Raw genomic sequence first — 17752 nt, 5'->3', positions numbered from 1 at the left:
TGTGTTCGGTTTCAATGTTAGTTGGATAAAAAATGTGTATATAGCAATTCATCAATTCTGTATTTGTTTGATAATTTCATTCATTTATTTTTTAGCCTTGCTCTCTTTCAAATTAGTTGTTTCACTTCAAAGTTGGCACTCAAAAAAGCTAAGATGCGCTTAATGAGCGCAGAAATAGATTTTTAGTTCTCATTCCTTTTGATATTATTTTTGTCAATTGCGTCCGAAAAAACAAAAAAATTAATAAAAACATGTGAAATGATTTACATAATCCCAATTTAAACTACTAGAACATGGTGAAGTGATTGTGAAAAATAAAAAAAGAAATGAAAATGAAAATACTCATTTATTCAACAGGTGGCTGCGGAGGTGAAGCCTCGTCTTCTCCACGCTGCTCAACGAAGCGTACAGAAGGCGCCAACTGAAGCTGGAAGGGCTTCATCTCAACATAAACATCTGCGCTCACAGGAATTGTGATGATGCTCTTTTGTGTCGAAATGCGGATAACATCAGAAACAGAAATATATGAGCTGCTTTCGCTTTCATCGCCTTGCTTTTTCACTGCTTTTCCAGTGAATGAAGATCCAGGAGCACCTTGAGGTGACATAAGCACTGCCATCATTGTCTCTGCCATAGAACCATCGCACTCGACTTGCACAGTCTCTTCCATTCCGGCTGCTATCATGTGAGGTACCGCGATCACATTGAAGCAATGTCCCTTTGGAGGGAAAGGTGAAATAAAGAACCGCTCTCCATCAATTCCTCTATTCTTCAGTGAAAATGTCATTCGATACAGTCCCTTTGAAGATATTTTTCCAAACGATAGTTTGTCTGGAGTTGCTACAACACCCATAACAGGAGCATCGCGAAGACGAGCCAAGCCAGCAGATGCTGTCTTCACTTCTCTTTCAACAAGACCATCACGTTGCAGATGAGCTTCGTTCGGAACAGAAGACGCAAGTGGAGAAGCCGTTTCTTTGAGGACGACTGGTGTTGATCGGGGAATTCCAATCACTGTGCGGTTGAGAGATTCTGGATGGCGCACTTCTTTGGGCTTAGAATCCATTATCTGCATGACACGCTTCACGGACGAAGGTGGAACAGTGATTGAAGAACGTAGTTTTGCCACTGTTCGTTCATTGTCCGATGACATATGGCGCTTTTTGATTGTCAATGTAGCTGCCAATTCACCACCATTAGTATGAAAAGATCGCCCAGTTGAATAAAAGATTTGCTGGCTCATATCTCTTCCAGCCGAGGCGCTTCGCCTCTGCGATTCAGTTGCATTAAGTTGTCTGGTTAGCAAAGAAGGTGACTGACGAGAAGGCATTTGTGTATTTGTAGTTGCATTAGTTGAAAAGACAAGCGAAGAGCTGATTGAGGAAGCTGTCTCCGTTATTTGAGGCTGGTACCCTCCCTGTGAAATTGACGGCAAAACCATCGATCTTCTCATCTGATCAGCTGTTTGAGCCATGCGTCGTTGAGGCGAATCGTATGTGCGCTGAATCTTTTTCTTGTCTGATTGATAAAACTGTGTAACTGGTGAAAGTTGCTCTCGCAGTTTCTCTTCAGTTCGAGCACGCTCGACAACTGAGCCTGTGACACTCCACCGCATTTGAGACGGAGGTGTGGAAGGCTTCTGCAAAGATGACTGCGCAGGAACTGGAGAGTTTGTTGCACTTCTTGAGTCAAATTTGTTTGGTATTCGAGTTTTCACTGTTGGATCAGAGGAAGATTGGATGATTGGCGGAAGTGGATGCAAGGCATCAAGTCCTTCGCAGCTGTCAAAGTATCCCAACTGCTGCCCGTCAGCTGGCCGTCTGAACAGAAGCTGTTCTCTTCTCTTTCTTTCCTGTTCTGCTTCAAGCTGTTGTTTCTTTTCTGCTTCTTCTGCCATTTTTCTCCGCTGTTCGACTTTTTGCTGCAACTCTGCTGCTTTTGATGACATTGTTTGCTGCCCTTTCTTTTTCACCACCACAGTTCCGCTCTTTCTATCGCTGCTTTGTGGTGAGCTTGCCAGAGACTGTCTTCCAGTTGTTGACACCGTCTTTTCTGAGCCAATGCTTGGCGATTGCTCACGAGCCACGTTATCAGACGCAGCTGCTTTGGATTCAGCTGTCAGCATACTACGCAAAGATCCGTATCCATCGATTTCCTTTTCGGTAACTGCAGCTGCTGAAGATACTGCACATTCTGTTGATGCTTCATTGTAAAGAGTAATAAGCGAAGTTAGATGAGGAGATAAAGAAAATGCTTGTTTTCTGTTTGAATCTCTTTCTTTTCTCATAAGCACATTGCATCGAATGAGATATTTTTCCATTTGCGTCTTTTGAGATGAGTTCAGTTTTGCAGGGCGTGCAATTGCGCCTCTCCATCCGCCCAGACCATTCCACGAAGACCACGTGCCAAAACGGGAGAACAGTCCAGGAGATGTACCAAGAAGCGATTGAGGGAAAGATGGGAAGAGCCACGAGAAGCAGGGATGCAAGTTAGACGAGTTGAAAGAAGCGTTGCTGAGCGAAGGAACACCAGACGACGATGCGAATGCATTCGTCACATATCCTGGAGGAGACGGCATGATGCGTCTGGAGCGGAATCCGCTGGTGATCAGCTGTGATGCTGCCCATTCCTGTGCACTGACAGCCTCGTCGAGTCTTTGCAGCACAGGATCTGCTCTGAACAATGCAGCCATTGCTTCACTCGCAAATGGATCGTTTCTAAGCGCAGAAGAGGACTGCCGAATGCTGGGTAAAGTGGATGTAAGTGATGAGATGTCATAGGAAGCTGATCCAGATGATGCTCCACCGCTTCTTCTGGGTGGAACACCTGCACCAAAAGAGTTCATTCCACCAAGCTTCCCTCCCATCATCGATGTCTTTCCTTCTGTTGGTTCATTCTCCGCGTCTTCATCTGAATCTCCTTCATCCTTTCCGAGAAGTGTTCGGAGAACAGAAATTGCTTGCTGCTGGACAGCCATCTTCATTCGGGTGTGAACTGCTGCCTGGACAAGCCAGTCAAGCGAGCTTGCGAAGTTCGACCATGCCATTTCGACAGCACGTGTAAGGCAATTTCGAAGTTTGTTGAAAAACTTTTCACTTCTCACAGACAAAATATGACTGGCAAGTGTAACATATTGGAAGATGATTAGCTGCAGCAAAGGAGAAGGTGCAGGGAATTCAATTAGATTCTTGTGAAACACAGAAGAACTTTCGGAGAATGGCTGGTTGACCTGCTCAACTACAGAATGTAGTGCTGAGGCAACTGTTGAAGTGTCGTTTGCGTCATGTGGTGTGATTGGAGTGGATGATGTGTCGTTTGCACTTTGAGAGGATGAGACAGGATCAGGAGTGATGCTATGCTTTGAGGCTGTTGCGTCAATTGAACCAAATGCGATTGTCGGCATTGGTGTAATACGCTGTGGCTGTGTTTGAACAGAAGGTGGAGAAGATGACTGTGAAGACTGTGGAGGAGGAATTGGGCATTGTCCATCGATGATTTGCTGGAGATGGCTGTGAGACAGCTCAAGCTGCTGGATGTACGGAGGCAAATAGTCCTTTCTGTATGTTTTGGGTTCAAATAGCAGTAGATCCGTGTGATATGGTGTCCACATTGGTCTTAACGCATGATGAGGTGCGGGTCCTTCACAGGCTGAAGCATCACCTGCACTTTTGGAGGCAAAGCCAACAGGACGACATGTGCATGTTAGTGAATCTGGATGGCATGTGCAAGGAATTATGGTTGTGTGTACAACAGGGAGTGGCTTCAGATACGAAGAATTTGAAGAGGAAGTTGCACGATTGCATTGAGAGCACACCAATGAAGGCTGATCTTTCCCGTTTGGCAAATGAGAAGAAGCAAGTGGATAAGAAACAGTCAGAGCTGGAGCAGGAGCTGGAGTACTTTCGATTGTAAATGCAGCTGGGTGGTATTTCACCTCTGATGTAACAGGCGTTGACACCAGATTTGAAGCAGAGAAAGCGGGTGAAATTGTTCCTCCTTTTTCCATTTGCTGAAATACGGAAAGCTGACTGCTTGACGCATTGCTTCTGAGGGAGACGGACAAGTGGCGCATGTGCCCAGCAACAGAATCCACAGCAGAAGACACAATTGTTGGAATTTTCTTCACCTCACTCACTACTTTCGTCTTTTGAGAGCGTTTTGTCTGAGCTGTGACGTAAACAGCAAATGGAGCCCTGTGTGGATCAGTTGTGCAGAGATGCTCAGCTGGAATGCGTGCAGGAGAAACAATAGAGCCAGCCGGCAAGACGTTCGATGGAGGAAAGATGTGAACGCTGTCAATTGGAGTCGAATGTGTCTGTGATTGTGAATCATAATTCGTTGAATCGCCAGTGTTGCTCGATGGATCTGTGGAGCCTGATGCTTCCTCATTTCTTTTTCTTTGAATGTTTACTGAAGCTTCATTAACATTAGATTGTGAAGAAGATCGCTCCAAGCTTGTATTGTTTCCGGAGAATTGCGACAAATACTGCACAGCATTAATTGCTCCAAGATGAAGCACCGGAGAAATAACAGGAATTGATTCTGAAGCTCTGCACAAAATAGACTGAACATGCTCTTCATGTAAGTGGCTGATGTTTGCGAGTGATCCGTTGTCGACGTCTGCCTGTTTTTGGCTGCTTCGCTGAGTGTTTAGTTCTGTGGAATTGCCGCTGCTGCTTTCAAATGAATTAATAACAGATGATATGATATCCAATGTGAATTGTGATGGATCAAATAATTCTGCTCTCTCTGTTGATGAAGATGACTGCCCTGTTTCATTTGTGGCTGCAGAACCACTTTTGCCTGTGTGAATGTTGTGCTGTGCAATTATCTTTTTGATTTGAGTTGGGAAATCAGATGCTGCTGCAGTGAAAATGTCCATGTTTTTGCTCTTTTGTAGGTCATTGCAGCGTGGATAGAGCCGTCTTACAGCGTGTTTGTTGTGGAGCTCAAATCCAGATTTATCAGGACGGATAACAAACAGTCTTGGAAGCACACGCATCGGCTCGCGACTGGCCGCTGCGTGAGAAGGAAGAGAAGGCGATGAAGCAGCATAAGCGCTGTCTTGAGGCGTTCTTGTGGGTTGAAAGACAGCATCTGCTTCTTTCACAAACTCTGCTACTTTTTCCATTTGGTGAAGATGAAGCGCTGCCAGACGTGCAATCCAGCGCTGTCTGGCCAATGAAATCTGGCTGCGTGCTTTCCTTTCAGCAGCAGCTTTCTCTTCCTCCTCTTTCGTATCGGCTTGCCCTTTGCTTTTGGTTTCATCGTCAGCTGTTGCTTCTCCAGTATTAATATCACGATTCATTGCCTGCTGTGCCATCGATGCATCGACAATTGAGGTGCTTGGTGTGTGAATACTTGACTTTACTGCTTTAGCAGATTCTGAGCTTTCAGATGTAGCTGACTGAATTGTTCTCATCTTTGCATCTTGTATCTCTTTCCTTCTCTTTTTGCGTGCCTCCTCAGCAGCCTCAGCCTCCAGTCGATCTTTCAGCTGCTTCATCTCTTTCACTTTCTTCTCCATCCACTCTGGCGAGTCTCTGTCCTCAGCGCCTGGATATGCTGTGATGGAATCGACAAGTGAGCAGCCAGAAAGAACAGACGCAGAGCAACATCTGCTTTCCTCAGACGAAACAGCTCCCGAAGATATCAACTGGGGTGCACCTGTGCTGTTTTTGTAGTATGACGAGGAATTCAGATTCGATGAAATGTTGCTTTGCGTTGAACCAAACGACGGCTGATTTGATATTCCATAGCTTTCATCTAAGCCTTGTCCAAACAACATCGGCAGAAATGCTCCGTTGACTTTGCGTGCAATGGTTGCAGAACGCATGTTTTTCGCCATTGTCCATGATGCAATGCCTTCCATTGAAGTTACAAACACTTTTCGTGCTGTGCTCCTCTTTACAGAAGTCATCGTTGAAGCAGATTGGAGGAGCGGGGGAGGTGGTGGGGGAGTGGCTTCTTCTGTCTGTGTGGATGGATCGCTTTGTGCACGTGACTCAACACTGGTTGGTGATGGCAAAGTTGGAGTTGTTGGCTGCTGGCTTGGCACCAGTTTGATCTGAGGAACCTGCCTTTCTGATGAAGATGGAACAGGAATTGGAGGAGACCGTTTGGATGGGCGGACAGCCAATGTGCCTTCGAGCGTGTTGAAGAAAAGGAGAGGAAGGCGGCCAGTCACGCCGACCGTTGGTGGAGCTCGTCTTGAGCTGTTCTCCACAAACACAGACACTGTTCCATTTGAAGAGTAGTGGATGTGTGTGTTGTCTGGCTTTGACAGAACAATCTTCTTTTCGTTGGCTGACCATTCGATTGCAGCACCGTCTGGCATCACGACCACAATTCGGTCTCGCACCCACACATCAGCAGGCGCTAGGCTCTGCTGAGAAGATTGAGTTGTGGTTGAGCGAGAAAGAGGAGATGACTGTTCTCTTCCTCCAAAGATGCTGGCAAGCTTTTTCTGCACAAGATGTATCAGCACACGTGGTGTATTTGGGTGCTCCACGCAAATGATAGCTTTCATCGGAGCCTTGTTTCCTGTCTCTGCCTCGTAATGCGCAATAGCCTCGTCATCGCACGCAAACGAGAATGAATGGAAGATTCGTGTGCCATCTGCGTGGTGCACCAGCCTCTCTCCTGTCTGATGCTGAATGACTGTGACATGGTCACTTCGAGTGGTTATTCGGGCAGAAAGTGTAGCGTCGATGCTTTCTGCAGCAGCGATGTTTGAAAGTGCCTCAGGGCAGGGGAATGAAGGAGGAAGACGAAGCGATCCGAGAGATGGGCTCTGGTTAACAGTTGGTAAAGTAGTCTGCGTTTGTGATAAAGCTGATTGAATTTTGGTTTCTTCTTGTTCTTCGTTGGTCTGTGTAGTTGATGTTGTGTCAGTTGGTTCCTGTTCAGTGATCTGAAGAGGCTCAGGTGGACTCTCCACTTCTGCTATTGACTCCAGTTTCTCATTATTTAGACAAATATCTTCGTTCTTTTCTGAGATTGATGAAAGTTGTGGAAGCCCCTCAGAATCAACTGGTACGGAAAGTGGGAAAGAGACTTCTTTGAAGCAAGCTGCAGTCAACGGATCGTCTTCTGAGATGAGCGGGAACGAGAAAAGAGGGCGGGCGACTCTTCGTCCGTCCTTTCCGACAGATACCCACTCGTTGCCTGAGCACGCCGAAACATCGCCGTTTGCCAGCAGCACAGCCACAGCGCCGGTTGACAGGCGGACAATTGATGTTCCCATTCCGCGGATGATACGCTCACACTCAGTTGGAGGCGACTGGGTGGACAGAGGATGATGTGGAGTTGAGTATGAAGTGAACGGAGGCTGAGAAAATGAGGAGGAAGAAGAGTTTATCAGAGAGGCAGTTGAAGCAAGAGGAGACATGCGAATAGAAGTGTCTGGAGTTGAAGGCGCGTCTGCAGCATCTGGAAACGCCGGAAACGCAGAGTTGAATTCTGACGAGGTGTCGAGATCTTCAAAGCTCTCCGTAGACCAATTGCGCTGTCTGCAGATTGTCCCCCAGTCTTTTTCTCCTCCGTCAATGTCAGCCCATGAGGTCTTTTTATTTCCTGCTTTCGGTGAAGATGAGTCATTTTCGCTCTCAAAGAAGACAGATGCAAGTCCATTGCGAGACAAAGCATCGTACAGCGAGCGTGTGTAGCAACGTCTGAACACCTCCATCTCCTCTGCACTTAAAGACAATGGGTCAATTGCCATGTTCTGTGTTGTGTTGAGCGTGTCTGGCTCTACGTGGAGATTGCTCTGTGATGATCTGCCTCTTTCATTTTTGGATTTCAGTTTCTTTTCTCCTTTGCTGCCTTTGTCTACGATAGAAACGCTTGATGCTTGCTTCTCAGGCTTCTTTGACTGCTTTGCTGCTGGTTTTTCTTCAGCAACATCGCCAGCTTCTGGTTCAGAGTTAGTCACTGGCTGGGTGAGCCCATGTACTGTTTCTCCTCTTCGGTATCTTTGAATCCCTTCTCTTCCTCTGTTCGTTGCAATGGCTATTGCTCTGTTCACCATCTCTCTGCATTCGGCTTCCTTCTGTGAAATAAGTGCCTGTGTGGTGATCTCGTTCTTGTTCGGCATCAGCATGTTTCCCATTCCTCTTCCAAAAGTCGTGTTTCCTTCGCCACTGGCTGGTGCATGCGACAATCTGATTGTACCGTCGCTGCTGTTGACAGACACAACCATCCCGCTTCTGGTTGAATATGTCACCTCAAATGATTGCAAAGCAGATTGCGATGACTGTACAGAAGATGAAACAGACATCTGGGGTGTGGAGGAGGAAATGGGAGAAGAAGGAGGAGGAAAGATTGGAGAAGATTGCTCTGCGGATGTGGCAGATGTGGAAGCAAGTGGAGAGAAAGTCTGGCCAGCCGCAGCATTCAACGGATTCGCATTCTTCTTCGTGGTAACTTCCTGTGTCTTCATAAACAGACGCATGGAGGCAGTTGTTTTGTCGTTGAATGTTGCTGTGTGAGTGGGAGACGATACATAGCGCAGTCCAACTGGCTGGCGTGTGTTTGAAACAGGATTCGACAAAGACAGGGAAGCAGGTGACAGAGAAGAGTATGCAGCTGTCTTGAGGTTATTATTGCTATTGTTGTTGTAGTTATTGCCATCTCGTGGTTGGCCGATTGAGAAAGTCGAAGGTGAGAACACACCTTTCATTCCAGGCGGTGGAGACGCAGAAGGCGCAGCCATTTCGTCTGAGTCTGTCAGCCCTTCTTGTTCAGCCAGCTCAGCACTCAGCTCATTCGCTGCTGATTTCACAGCACTTGAGACTATTTGTCCTGAAGTGAGCGCTTTCACAACGGGTGCCTGCCATTTCGCAGGAAGTAAAGCGCGGTGTGTGGCTGCAATGAACATCGACTGAAGAGGAAGACGCATAATTCGCTTCAGCTGCTGCTCGATATCTTCCAGTGGCACATTCTGATTGATTGTGGCTGGAGACAGCTGCTGGGCAAGATAGCCAGATTTCACAAGATCTTCTGGTAGATCCTTCTTTCGCGTGGGAGAAGACAAGGCTGAAGAAGTAGACGAGGATGATGATGATGAGGAGGAGGAGGATGAAGCAAGCATGGCAAATCCAGTAGTGGATGAAGAAGCAGAAGGCGAAGCAGATGATATGAGGGTGTTCGCACCACCACTCATCGAGCTTTGGTCAGTCAGATTGAATCCTCCAGTGATTGCAGAGGAGACGCCTCCAATTGTCAGTCTTTGGCTGATGCGAGTCAAAGCCGACTGCGCCGCCTCGCAGAAAGCGACGGCGATGTCGATGGAGCGCGACACAAACATCGAGCGGAAGAGAGACAGTAGAAGAGGAGAGAAGGAAGAGAATGGAGTGAAGATGTTGTTGGTCAGTGGTGACGGAAGCTGCTTGCTTGCTGGAGAGACTTGAGCAGTTGCAACAGAAGGCAGCACAGCCATCGAAGGAGAGCGAGATGCGACTGGCGAGGCAGCTGGTTCAGGCAAAGCAGACGACTGAGACGGAGCAGAAGGCACCGCAAATGGTGGCTGGCTGACTGGCGGTGACTTCGACAAGCACGCTCTGAGTGCAGCAGCATAGCTGGTGTTGACGGCTGAGATCGGGACGCTGTCTGCAATCTCATTCAGCGCCACCACAAACGCTGCAGCGGCTGTCCCGCAAAGCGAATTTATACGTGTGTCCTCTTCTGCTGCGTCCATCAGTCTGAAAGTGCATCTTCTGGCCATTGTGAACACGTGGCCTCGTCTGTGCACTGCTGCTATTCTCAGCTCAACTGAAGGACCGCAACGCTCCAGCACCGCCCGCACATTCACCTGCCGTCTTGGTGCTGAATATGACGAGAACTGCTCGGTGATGAAGGGACGCCCGAAGTTCGTGCAGCCAGGGTGACGAGGAAGAGAAGCACTTGTTGTGGGCAGTGGTCGAACAGCTGTGCCGTTCAGATAAGATTCTTCTGTTGGCTGTGGAGCTTCGGGAACTGGCTGTGTGGCGATGTTTGGTGGCAGCTGGCTTCTGCTTGCCTTCATCACACCAGAGGGAGAGCGACTGAGAGAGTGCTGGTTAGTCTTTTTGGAGTCAGAGGCGGATGGTTGATGAGAAGAAATGAGAATTTCTGTGTCTGTTGAAACCTCAGGCAATGGCAGAAGAGACGACGATGAGGCTGCTAATGGGCTCGAGAAAGAAGAGGAGGAAGAGGAAGAGGAAGAAGCAGAAGATGATGAAGAAGAAAGCGAAGCAGCCGAAAAATACGGTGAAGCAGCCACAAACGAAGCAGGTGGATGCGCTGTGACATTCAGCTGTACAGGATACGACTGAGCGATTTGGTCGACAAACTGCTCGTTCCACTCCTCAAACGAAGGCAGCTGGCCAAATGAGTGTTTCCAGTACTGTCTGTCTGGTGCCCCCGCGCCTTCTTTGTCCTGGCAGCACCCCACCGCCACGAGAAGCGAGTCCTCTGGCTTGAAGTAGCGTGTCCTTATTGGCGGGTCAAACAGGCACAGCCTCGACAGCAGCTGTGAGAGAAGGAAAGACGGAAGCTCTTCAACAACAGTGTATTCGGCAGGGTCGATCAAAGGTGAAGCAAACAACGCCCGCAGCCGGTTGAAGGAGACGTGCTGTGCTGTGTCGCGTGAGGAGTCCAGTCGCATCAGAGACAGAAGATCAGCAGTTGCGGTGAGATCGTCTGTGGACGATGTGCTTAGCCCGCTGGGAGACTGATGCGGCTGTGTGCTGTCAGTCAGCCGGGATCCACCACCACCACCTCCTCCAATGCGCTTTGATGAGAGAGGAGTGCTAGTAATGCTTAAAGTCCTCCTCTTTCGCACTGTGTCTAACTGGACTGCACCATCGTTGCTCACAAACTGCTCGCTGCAGTCGCTCCCGTCCCATCTAACTCCACATGGGAAATGACGCATTTTCGTATCCTCGTCTCTTTTATGGCTCTGCTGGTTGAACTGGAAGCCGTCCCACGTTTTGTCTGCGGTGAATAAGAAGCCACCGAGTGATACGCGCAAAGCCTTTTGGTTGTCTGAGGGAAGAATGATTTGGATGGAAGGATCAGAAAATGGATTGATCATGGCATTATCAGTTGGTGAGAAGAAGGCGGACGATGGATTCTTCAAAGAATTCTCCGTTTCTCCGAAGATGGCACGAGACGGGGTGAATGTCAGTCCTCCACAGACGTTGTTAGAAGAAGTGAATGCACAGCCCTGTGGATCAGCATCTATTGCCAGCATTTCTGAGAACTCTGCACACAACAGAACACGTAGCAATGCATCATCATCAGCCAGCGTCTTTTTCAGCAGCGGCTCGTCGATGGCAGAGAAGAAGTCCCTTGCCTCGGCAAAGTCGCCTTCTGTGTCACACAAAGTGAGCATGTCAGCAGGGAGTGCAGAAGACGGGTAGCTCCTCTGCAGTGACGAAGCAATCACACGGTGCTCAGCAGCAGCCTGCTTTGTGGCATCGACGAGAAGAAGAAGCGATTCGCGGAAGGAAGAAAGAGAACAATGCTGAGCGATGGTTGTGCTGATGAAGGTTGGGAGCAGCGAAGACGCGGTTGACGGAGGGAGGGTGAGTGTGGGGGTGAACAGCACATTTCCGTTGTTCAGTGATGAGGATGCTGTTGAATAGCCAGTTGGGCTCAGAGGAGGTCCAGATGCAGAAGATAACACAGGAGACGACACCATTGGCGATGCAATAGATTGAGGAGTCATTGGTGGGGCTGTGATCGAAAAGTTCTGTGTGATTGCGTCCTTTTCGCTCGGGGTAGCTGCAGATGAAGCGATTGAGCGGCGAGCCTTTGCCACTGCAGCATTCGCCCTGTGGAAAGCCAAAGGCGACAAGACAGGGTTGATCGCGTCCACGAGCATGTTGAAGACTCGCGAGGCTCCATTCACCAGGATCGTCTCATCCGTCACTGTCTGTGCGACTCTGGTGTGTGGATTTTGTGATGTTCCTTTTTCTCCTCCACCCGAAACGCTGTTTCCGAAGATCTGTGAAGGCAGAAGCGTGCTGTTCGCAATCGCTTCCCTCCCTTTCCCGAACCTGCCGCCAGACAAATCTGCTCCCTTTGCAGTCGCCTGGATGAGTGAGCTTGAAAGAGTCTCGATGTCCTTCGTGAGTGCATACAAAACTGGATACAAGGCAGACACAGTGAGTGTTGGGCAGTGCATGTCAGCTGTGCCGTTGACTGAGGTTGAGCCAGCAGACGTGGTGAAGATGTTGGATGACACACCTCCACCGACCAGTGACAGAATCTGAGGGGATGAGGTAGTGATGAAACGAGGGGCGCGACTGCGCTGTGTTTGCGGTGAGGTTGGTGTTGACTCTTTTGATGAGGAAGAAGAGGAAGAAGAAGATGATGATGACGACGACGACGACGATAACAAGCTTATCTGCTGCTGCTGCTGGCTAATCAAAGACCCATCTCCCAGTGAATGAGAAGGCTGTGAAGACAAAGCTGGAGCATTGGTAGATGGGAGCATCGTGAGCACAACAGGAGCGGACGAATCACTTTCATCTGGATGAGGCGTCTCCAAAGGAACAAAACTTGGAGGCAGCACATTCGGCACAGTTGATTGAATAGCGCCTGAAGAAGAAGATGATGAAGTTGATGACGATGATTGAGATAGCTGAGACAACTGAGAAGAAGAAGATGAAGAAGAAGATGGAGTTGTCTCGATATTTGCATTGGCACTTGATCCGTGCTGCTGCTGCTGCTGCAGCGACACAAAACTTGGCGACTGCTGCGGGCGGTGCGGTGCGTGTTGTTCAGGCACTTTTGACATGACAGCACTTTTTCTGCGTAGAAGAGCAGGAGCCTGTTGAGAAAGACTGGCAGACGATGGGACAGAAGAAAGAGAGTCAGGAAGGAGATGGCCGATCGACTGAGAAGATGTTAAAGAGCGAGAAAGGGGGTGGTATGACGAGGAAGGGGTGAGGAAAGAAATGAGGAAAGCGACAGATTCTGCGTGGGAGATAGGCTGGGGCTGTAAAGTGAGCAAAGCAGTGGGGAGTTGGAGGCTGTAGTGTGTGATAAAGTGGTGGGGCGAGAACGAATGGTGAGGAATGGCAGGGGAGGAGAAGAGGGAATAAAGAGAAGGAGAAATCGAAAGCAAGCGGCTGAGGGTGCTCAATGAAGGCGTGTCAGTTCGGGTGAGAAGAGCAGGCGGGCGCAGGCGGAAGCTGCGGAGGGCGGTGAAGCAGTGGGGAGATGCAGAGGCAGAGGCAGCAGTGGGGAGTGGAGGAATTGAGGGTGTCGTGAAGTTTGAGGAGGAAGAGGAAGAAGAAGAGGAAGAAGAAGAGAACTGAGATGAATATGGAGGATAGCCTGAAATTGTGGAAGATGCCGACTTTGACGACAAGTCAGCAGCAGATCCGCTTTCGATTGAGACAAACTTGATTGTGGAGTCATCATACGACGGCAGCTGACCTTCAGATGAAGAAAACAGAAGAGGAGGCGTCTGCACTGGAGACTGCGGAGTCGAAGAAGGAGCACAGCCAGCACTTGGAATGTCAATCAAGCCATTCCTGTTATTTTTGTTGTTTGTGATATTGTTATTGTCATTGCTGTTGCTATTGTTGTTATCTTCAATCCCTTTCAGAAGAAATTCCTTGAACCATCCATTTCCCTGTGTATTTTCTCTGTTGTTGAGAAAGCCGTTGCCTGCGCTGCTAACAGCTGTCAATCGTCTTGTTACTCTTTTTTGCGTCTCCCCCGGCTGCACCACAATTGACACTTTGCTCTTCTTCATTGAAGAAGCTGATGAAGAAGAAGAAGAAGATGATGATGATGATGATGATGATTTCCCCTTTTTCCCTTTCTTCTGTGCACACACTTGGCTCAGGTGTTCGTCTAAGATCGCCTCCAGCCGGCGGGACTCATCATCAATGCGCTGCTGCTCAAGTGGATCAGACGAAACAGCAAAGGAAGAAGAAGAAGAAGAAGGAAATGATGAGGAGGAGGAGGAGGACGAGGGAGAAGGTGAAGGAGAAGGTGAAGGTAAAGGAGAAGGAGAAGGCGTCAAAGCTAAATTGGAGGAGGAAGAGGAAGAAGAAGAAGAAAGAGGAGAAGATGGCATTGTCTTTGTTGCTCCTTCATTAGCTGAGCCAGCTGAAGCAGATTTCGAATTTTTCACATCACTTTCCTTTCCTTTCCTTTCTCCCTCCTCTTCTTTTTCTTTTTCTTCTTTTGCTGCTCCTCCTTTCTGCTGTGTCTGCTTCTTCTGTCTGTCCGCTGCTATTCCTCTGATGGACAAGCCCTGTGGCGACTCTTCAAAGCACACCTGGTCGAGAAGCGAGTGGAGAACAAGCGGAACATTCAAGCCAATATCAACAGACGGGTCTAAAGAACGAGAGGGCAAGCGGTTGGAAGCAGAGGAAGAAGCAGAGGAGGAAGAAGCATTGGAAATTCTGTTGGCTCTTGTGGGAGACGTCCCATTAAGAGAAGAGCGAAGAGCAGGCTGAGCAGCTCGTTTGGAAAGGGAAAGAGAAAGAGAGCGTGTGACAGACGAAGAAGCATGCGGACTGCGCTGGTGAGTGGACGAGAGGAAAGAGGACGGTTGTGACGATGTTGAAGCAGAAGCAGAAGAAGAAGAAGAAGAAGAAGAAGGAAACCAGATCTCAGCAGCAGCTGCTGACGCAACAGGAAGTGTGGGAATGATGTCTGATGACTTTGCTTTTGTGCTGTTTGAGCTGCTTTTCTTGTTCGAAGCATCAGACAAAGTTGAACTCATTGAAGAAGAAGAAGAAGAAACAGATGAAGAAGAAGAAGCCGGGAGAGCCATAGCAAGCGACGGGGAATCCGGGTTTGAGATCACAACAAGCCTCTCTGCTGTTCTTTTGTACCTTCTCAGATCCATCGCGAGCGAGCCATCCAGCAGCGCCTCTTCGGGTGTCCGCAGCTGCGTCTCTATCTTCTGCGCTTCAAAACAGGCTGAGCAGCCGCTGAAGCCGTTCAGCTGCGTCAGCTGCCCCCGCACATTGGCAAGGCTCGCCTGGGAAGAAGAGGACGACAAGACGTATGGCGTGCCTTCTTCAGATGCAATGCCCCTCCTGTCGATGAATGTTGGCTCGCCAGACAGAGCTGGCTCAGCTCCTGTGCCAGTCAAACCTGATAAGCCTGATAATCCTGATGTGCTTGATGATCCTGATATTCCTGATGCTCCTGCTCCTGCTCCTGCTCCTGCTCCTGATGCCCCGTCTTTCTCTCTTCTTGACTCTCTTTTTCTCGAAGTGCCTGCACGCGACCTCACAGCAGGCGTCTTCTCCCCTGTTCTTCCTCTTTTTCCGGGGTTTGTGGAAGCTCCTGCTGCTGCTCCTCCTGCTCCTGCTTCTTTCTTCATTTCTCCTTCGCCGCTTTCATCATACCCAGAATCGCTGATGAGCGAAGACGCCATCGCCGGCGGGAGGCACATGGCGCGTGAGAGGAGCGATAGCATCTGCCGTTCTGACTCAAACTCCTTCGCCCGTATCGTCTGCTCCTGCCGCGACAGCCTCACACTCTCATGCGACGCAGGCAGAACTTGGCACAAGCGAGTGGCAACTGAACTCTGGAGCGAAAAAACGGGCTGGAAGCTGCTTGTGAGCGGAGACAATTGGGAAGAAGAGAGGGGAGAAGCAGACGAGGTGGTTGTGGAGGACTGTCTCAGACCAGAAGAAGGAAATAGCTGTGTCTGGGGAGAGCCCAGTGGAGATGCGAATGAAACGCTCTTCCAATCAGGGCTTGTACTCATGCTCTTCATTGGCGAAGGCAGCTCTGCTTGAACTGCAGGTGCATCTGTGTGCATAAACAGGTCGTATGGCACGCCCTGTGACACGGTGCTGACAGGAGTGCTGTTGAGCCACTGGCGATAGAGCGAATCTCTGGCAGCATTCGATGCGATGGCGAGGTGAATCTCACGGAGCAATGTGACTCCGTCTTTGGGGATGTAGAGAAGTGGCGGAGGAGAAAAGAAGTTGTGTGAAGGAAGTGGAAGAACAGGCGCAGCGGGTGGAGGAAGAGGCACAGAAGCTGCAGCGTATGAGGCAGAAGGAGTGATAATGTGAAGTGGAGAGATGGGAAGTGACGTGGGGGCAGTTGGAGGGGCAAGCGGAGGTGGAGGGCGCATCATGGGCTGTGAGAGAGAGGAGCCAAGAAGACTGGATTTTTGTGCAGAGAGAAGTGTCAGTGGCTGGAAAGGCGGGGAAGAAAGAGGGGGAAGCGTGGGAGTGACCCCAGAGATGACAGAAAGAGCATCTGGTGATTCTGCTTGTGAAGCTGATCGAGTCGGAGAAGAAGAGCCTGGAGACGAAGAAGCAGACGGGTGTGTGGCGGATGCTGAGGAAGACGTGCGGGACTGGACAGCCGGCAGCGATGCGGTGGAGACGGATGACTGTTGGAGCAGCGGCGGAGGCGGACTCGAAGGGCGGACGTGGATAGACGGGTGAAATGGCACTCCGCTTTTGACTTCGAGCAGAAACAGGTCTCTCAGCACAGCGCCGGTACAGTCGATCAGGTGGAACCGGTTCATCGTCACGAGGTCGTACAGCCACATCGAAGAGTTGGGCGCTGCGAGGTCGTCGAACAGGCCTGAGGCTGCTGAGGATGGTGAGATGGCAGGCAGCGAAAGGAGTGAGGCAGCCTGCGGTGACATTGAGTACACAATTGGAGGCGGGCGGTTAGTTCCACTTTTCCCTGCTGCATGTGCATTGGTATCTTTCCCTTTCTTATCTGATTTGGTGCTTTTCGTTTGTTTTGATTCTTTTGTTTTTGTTTTCTCCTTTTCTTTAGACTTTTCGGATCCTTTGTTTTTGGATTTGTCCTGTGGTGAAATGTCTGCATCTGGCTGTGCAGTTAGCATCGAGTTTGAAAAAAGAGAAGACGAAAATGATTGAGAGAGCGTTGTAAGCATTGAAGATGAAATGTATGGAACTGGACGAACAAGAACAATTGCATTAATAAGATGTCCAATTCTAATGAGCGACTCTTGAAACTGAAGAAGAGTTGTAATACTCTTTGGAAATCCTGTAAATATTAGGAATTGTTTTGGGTAAAATGGGTTGTTTGGAGAGTCATCTGGATCAGGTTGAAGAATTATGCCTTTTTGATTTGAATCCTTGTTATCTTGTTGCAATTGCACATTTTTATCATCTTGGCTTAATGGTTTCAATTTTGAAGAAGTGCCTTGTCGATTTTTCTTTTTAAGAGTTCCTGGAACTTCTTTAGACACATCTGTCGATTGTTCTTTTGCAATTTGTTCTTGAGAAAAGGTAAAATGATTGTTTTGAGATTGATTAATCTAGAAAAAGATTAGATAACATAAAAATATAATTTTTCCATGAAAATCATACTGATTGATTAGAAAGAAGCTGTGTGAATTCTTCATTCACTTTTTGTACCAGTATCTGGACAAGTAAATCAGAAGGACATGATGTATCAGAGTCTACAAAAATTTTCAGCTTTCGTCCAAAATCATCCTGCTGTTGTGATTTCTATTTAAATATATTTAAAAATTTTTACTGAAACAAAGAGTGATCATTGTTGAATAAAGCAGACATCTTTCAAAAGTGAATTGATAGAAATGTGTTTATATCTTGCCTTTAAGCGACAGTCAATTGCAGAGGCAATTTCGGGCACAACAAGTGAATCGCCCTCGAGAATAATAATAGACTGTCGCATTGCAAGAAGGGGCGAAATCGTCTGATCAATCATGATCAAAAACGGTCTTCCCATAAAAAAAGTTCAAATAAATCTCAAAAGCAATATCGTTCAAGCC

General features: G+C 48.5%; 1 protein-coding gene across 1 annotated transcript; it reads right to left on the bottom strand.

Moving 5' to 3' along the window:
• Positions 1 to 186: 186 nt before the first annotated feature.
• Positions 187 to 17709, bottom strand: MONOS_6782 (uncharacterized protein; the record flags this gene model as incomplete). Its single annotated transcript, XM_067877043.1, has 4 exons — positions 187 to 13526; positions 13617 to 17275; positions 17328 to 17468; positions 17533 to 17709. The coding sequence occupies 4 exons, from the start codon at positions 17707 to 17709 to the stop codon at positions 347 to 349; spliced, it is 17157 nt and encodes a 5718-aa protein (XP_067731217.1). The 3' UTR covers positions 187 to 346.
• Positions 17710 to 17752: the final 43 nt, after the last annotated feature.

The sequence above is a fragment of the Monocercomonoides exilis genome (assembly GCF_001643675.1).
Source record: "Monocercomonoides exilis strain PA203 chromosome Unknown scaffold12-1864167, whole genome shotgun sequence".
Taxonomy (NCBI): domain Eukaryota; phylum Preaxostyla; order Oxymonadida; family Polymastigidae; genus Monocercomonoides; species Monocercomonoides exilis.
The sequence above is the reverse complement of the archived record's forward strand: the minus strand, read 5'-3'. Positions and strand labels throughout refer to the sequence as shown.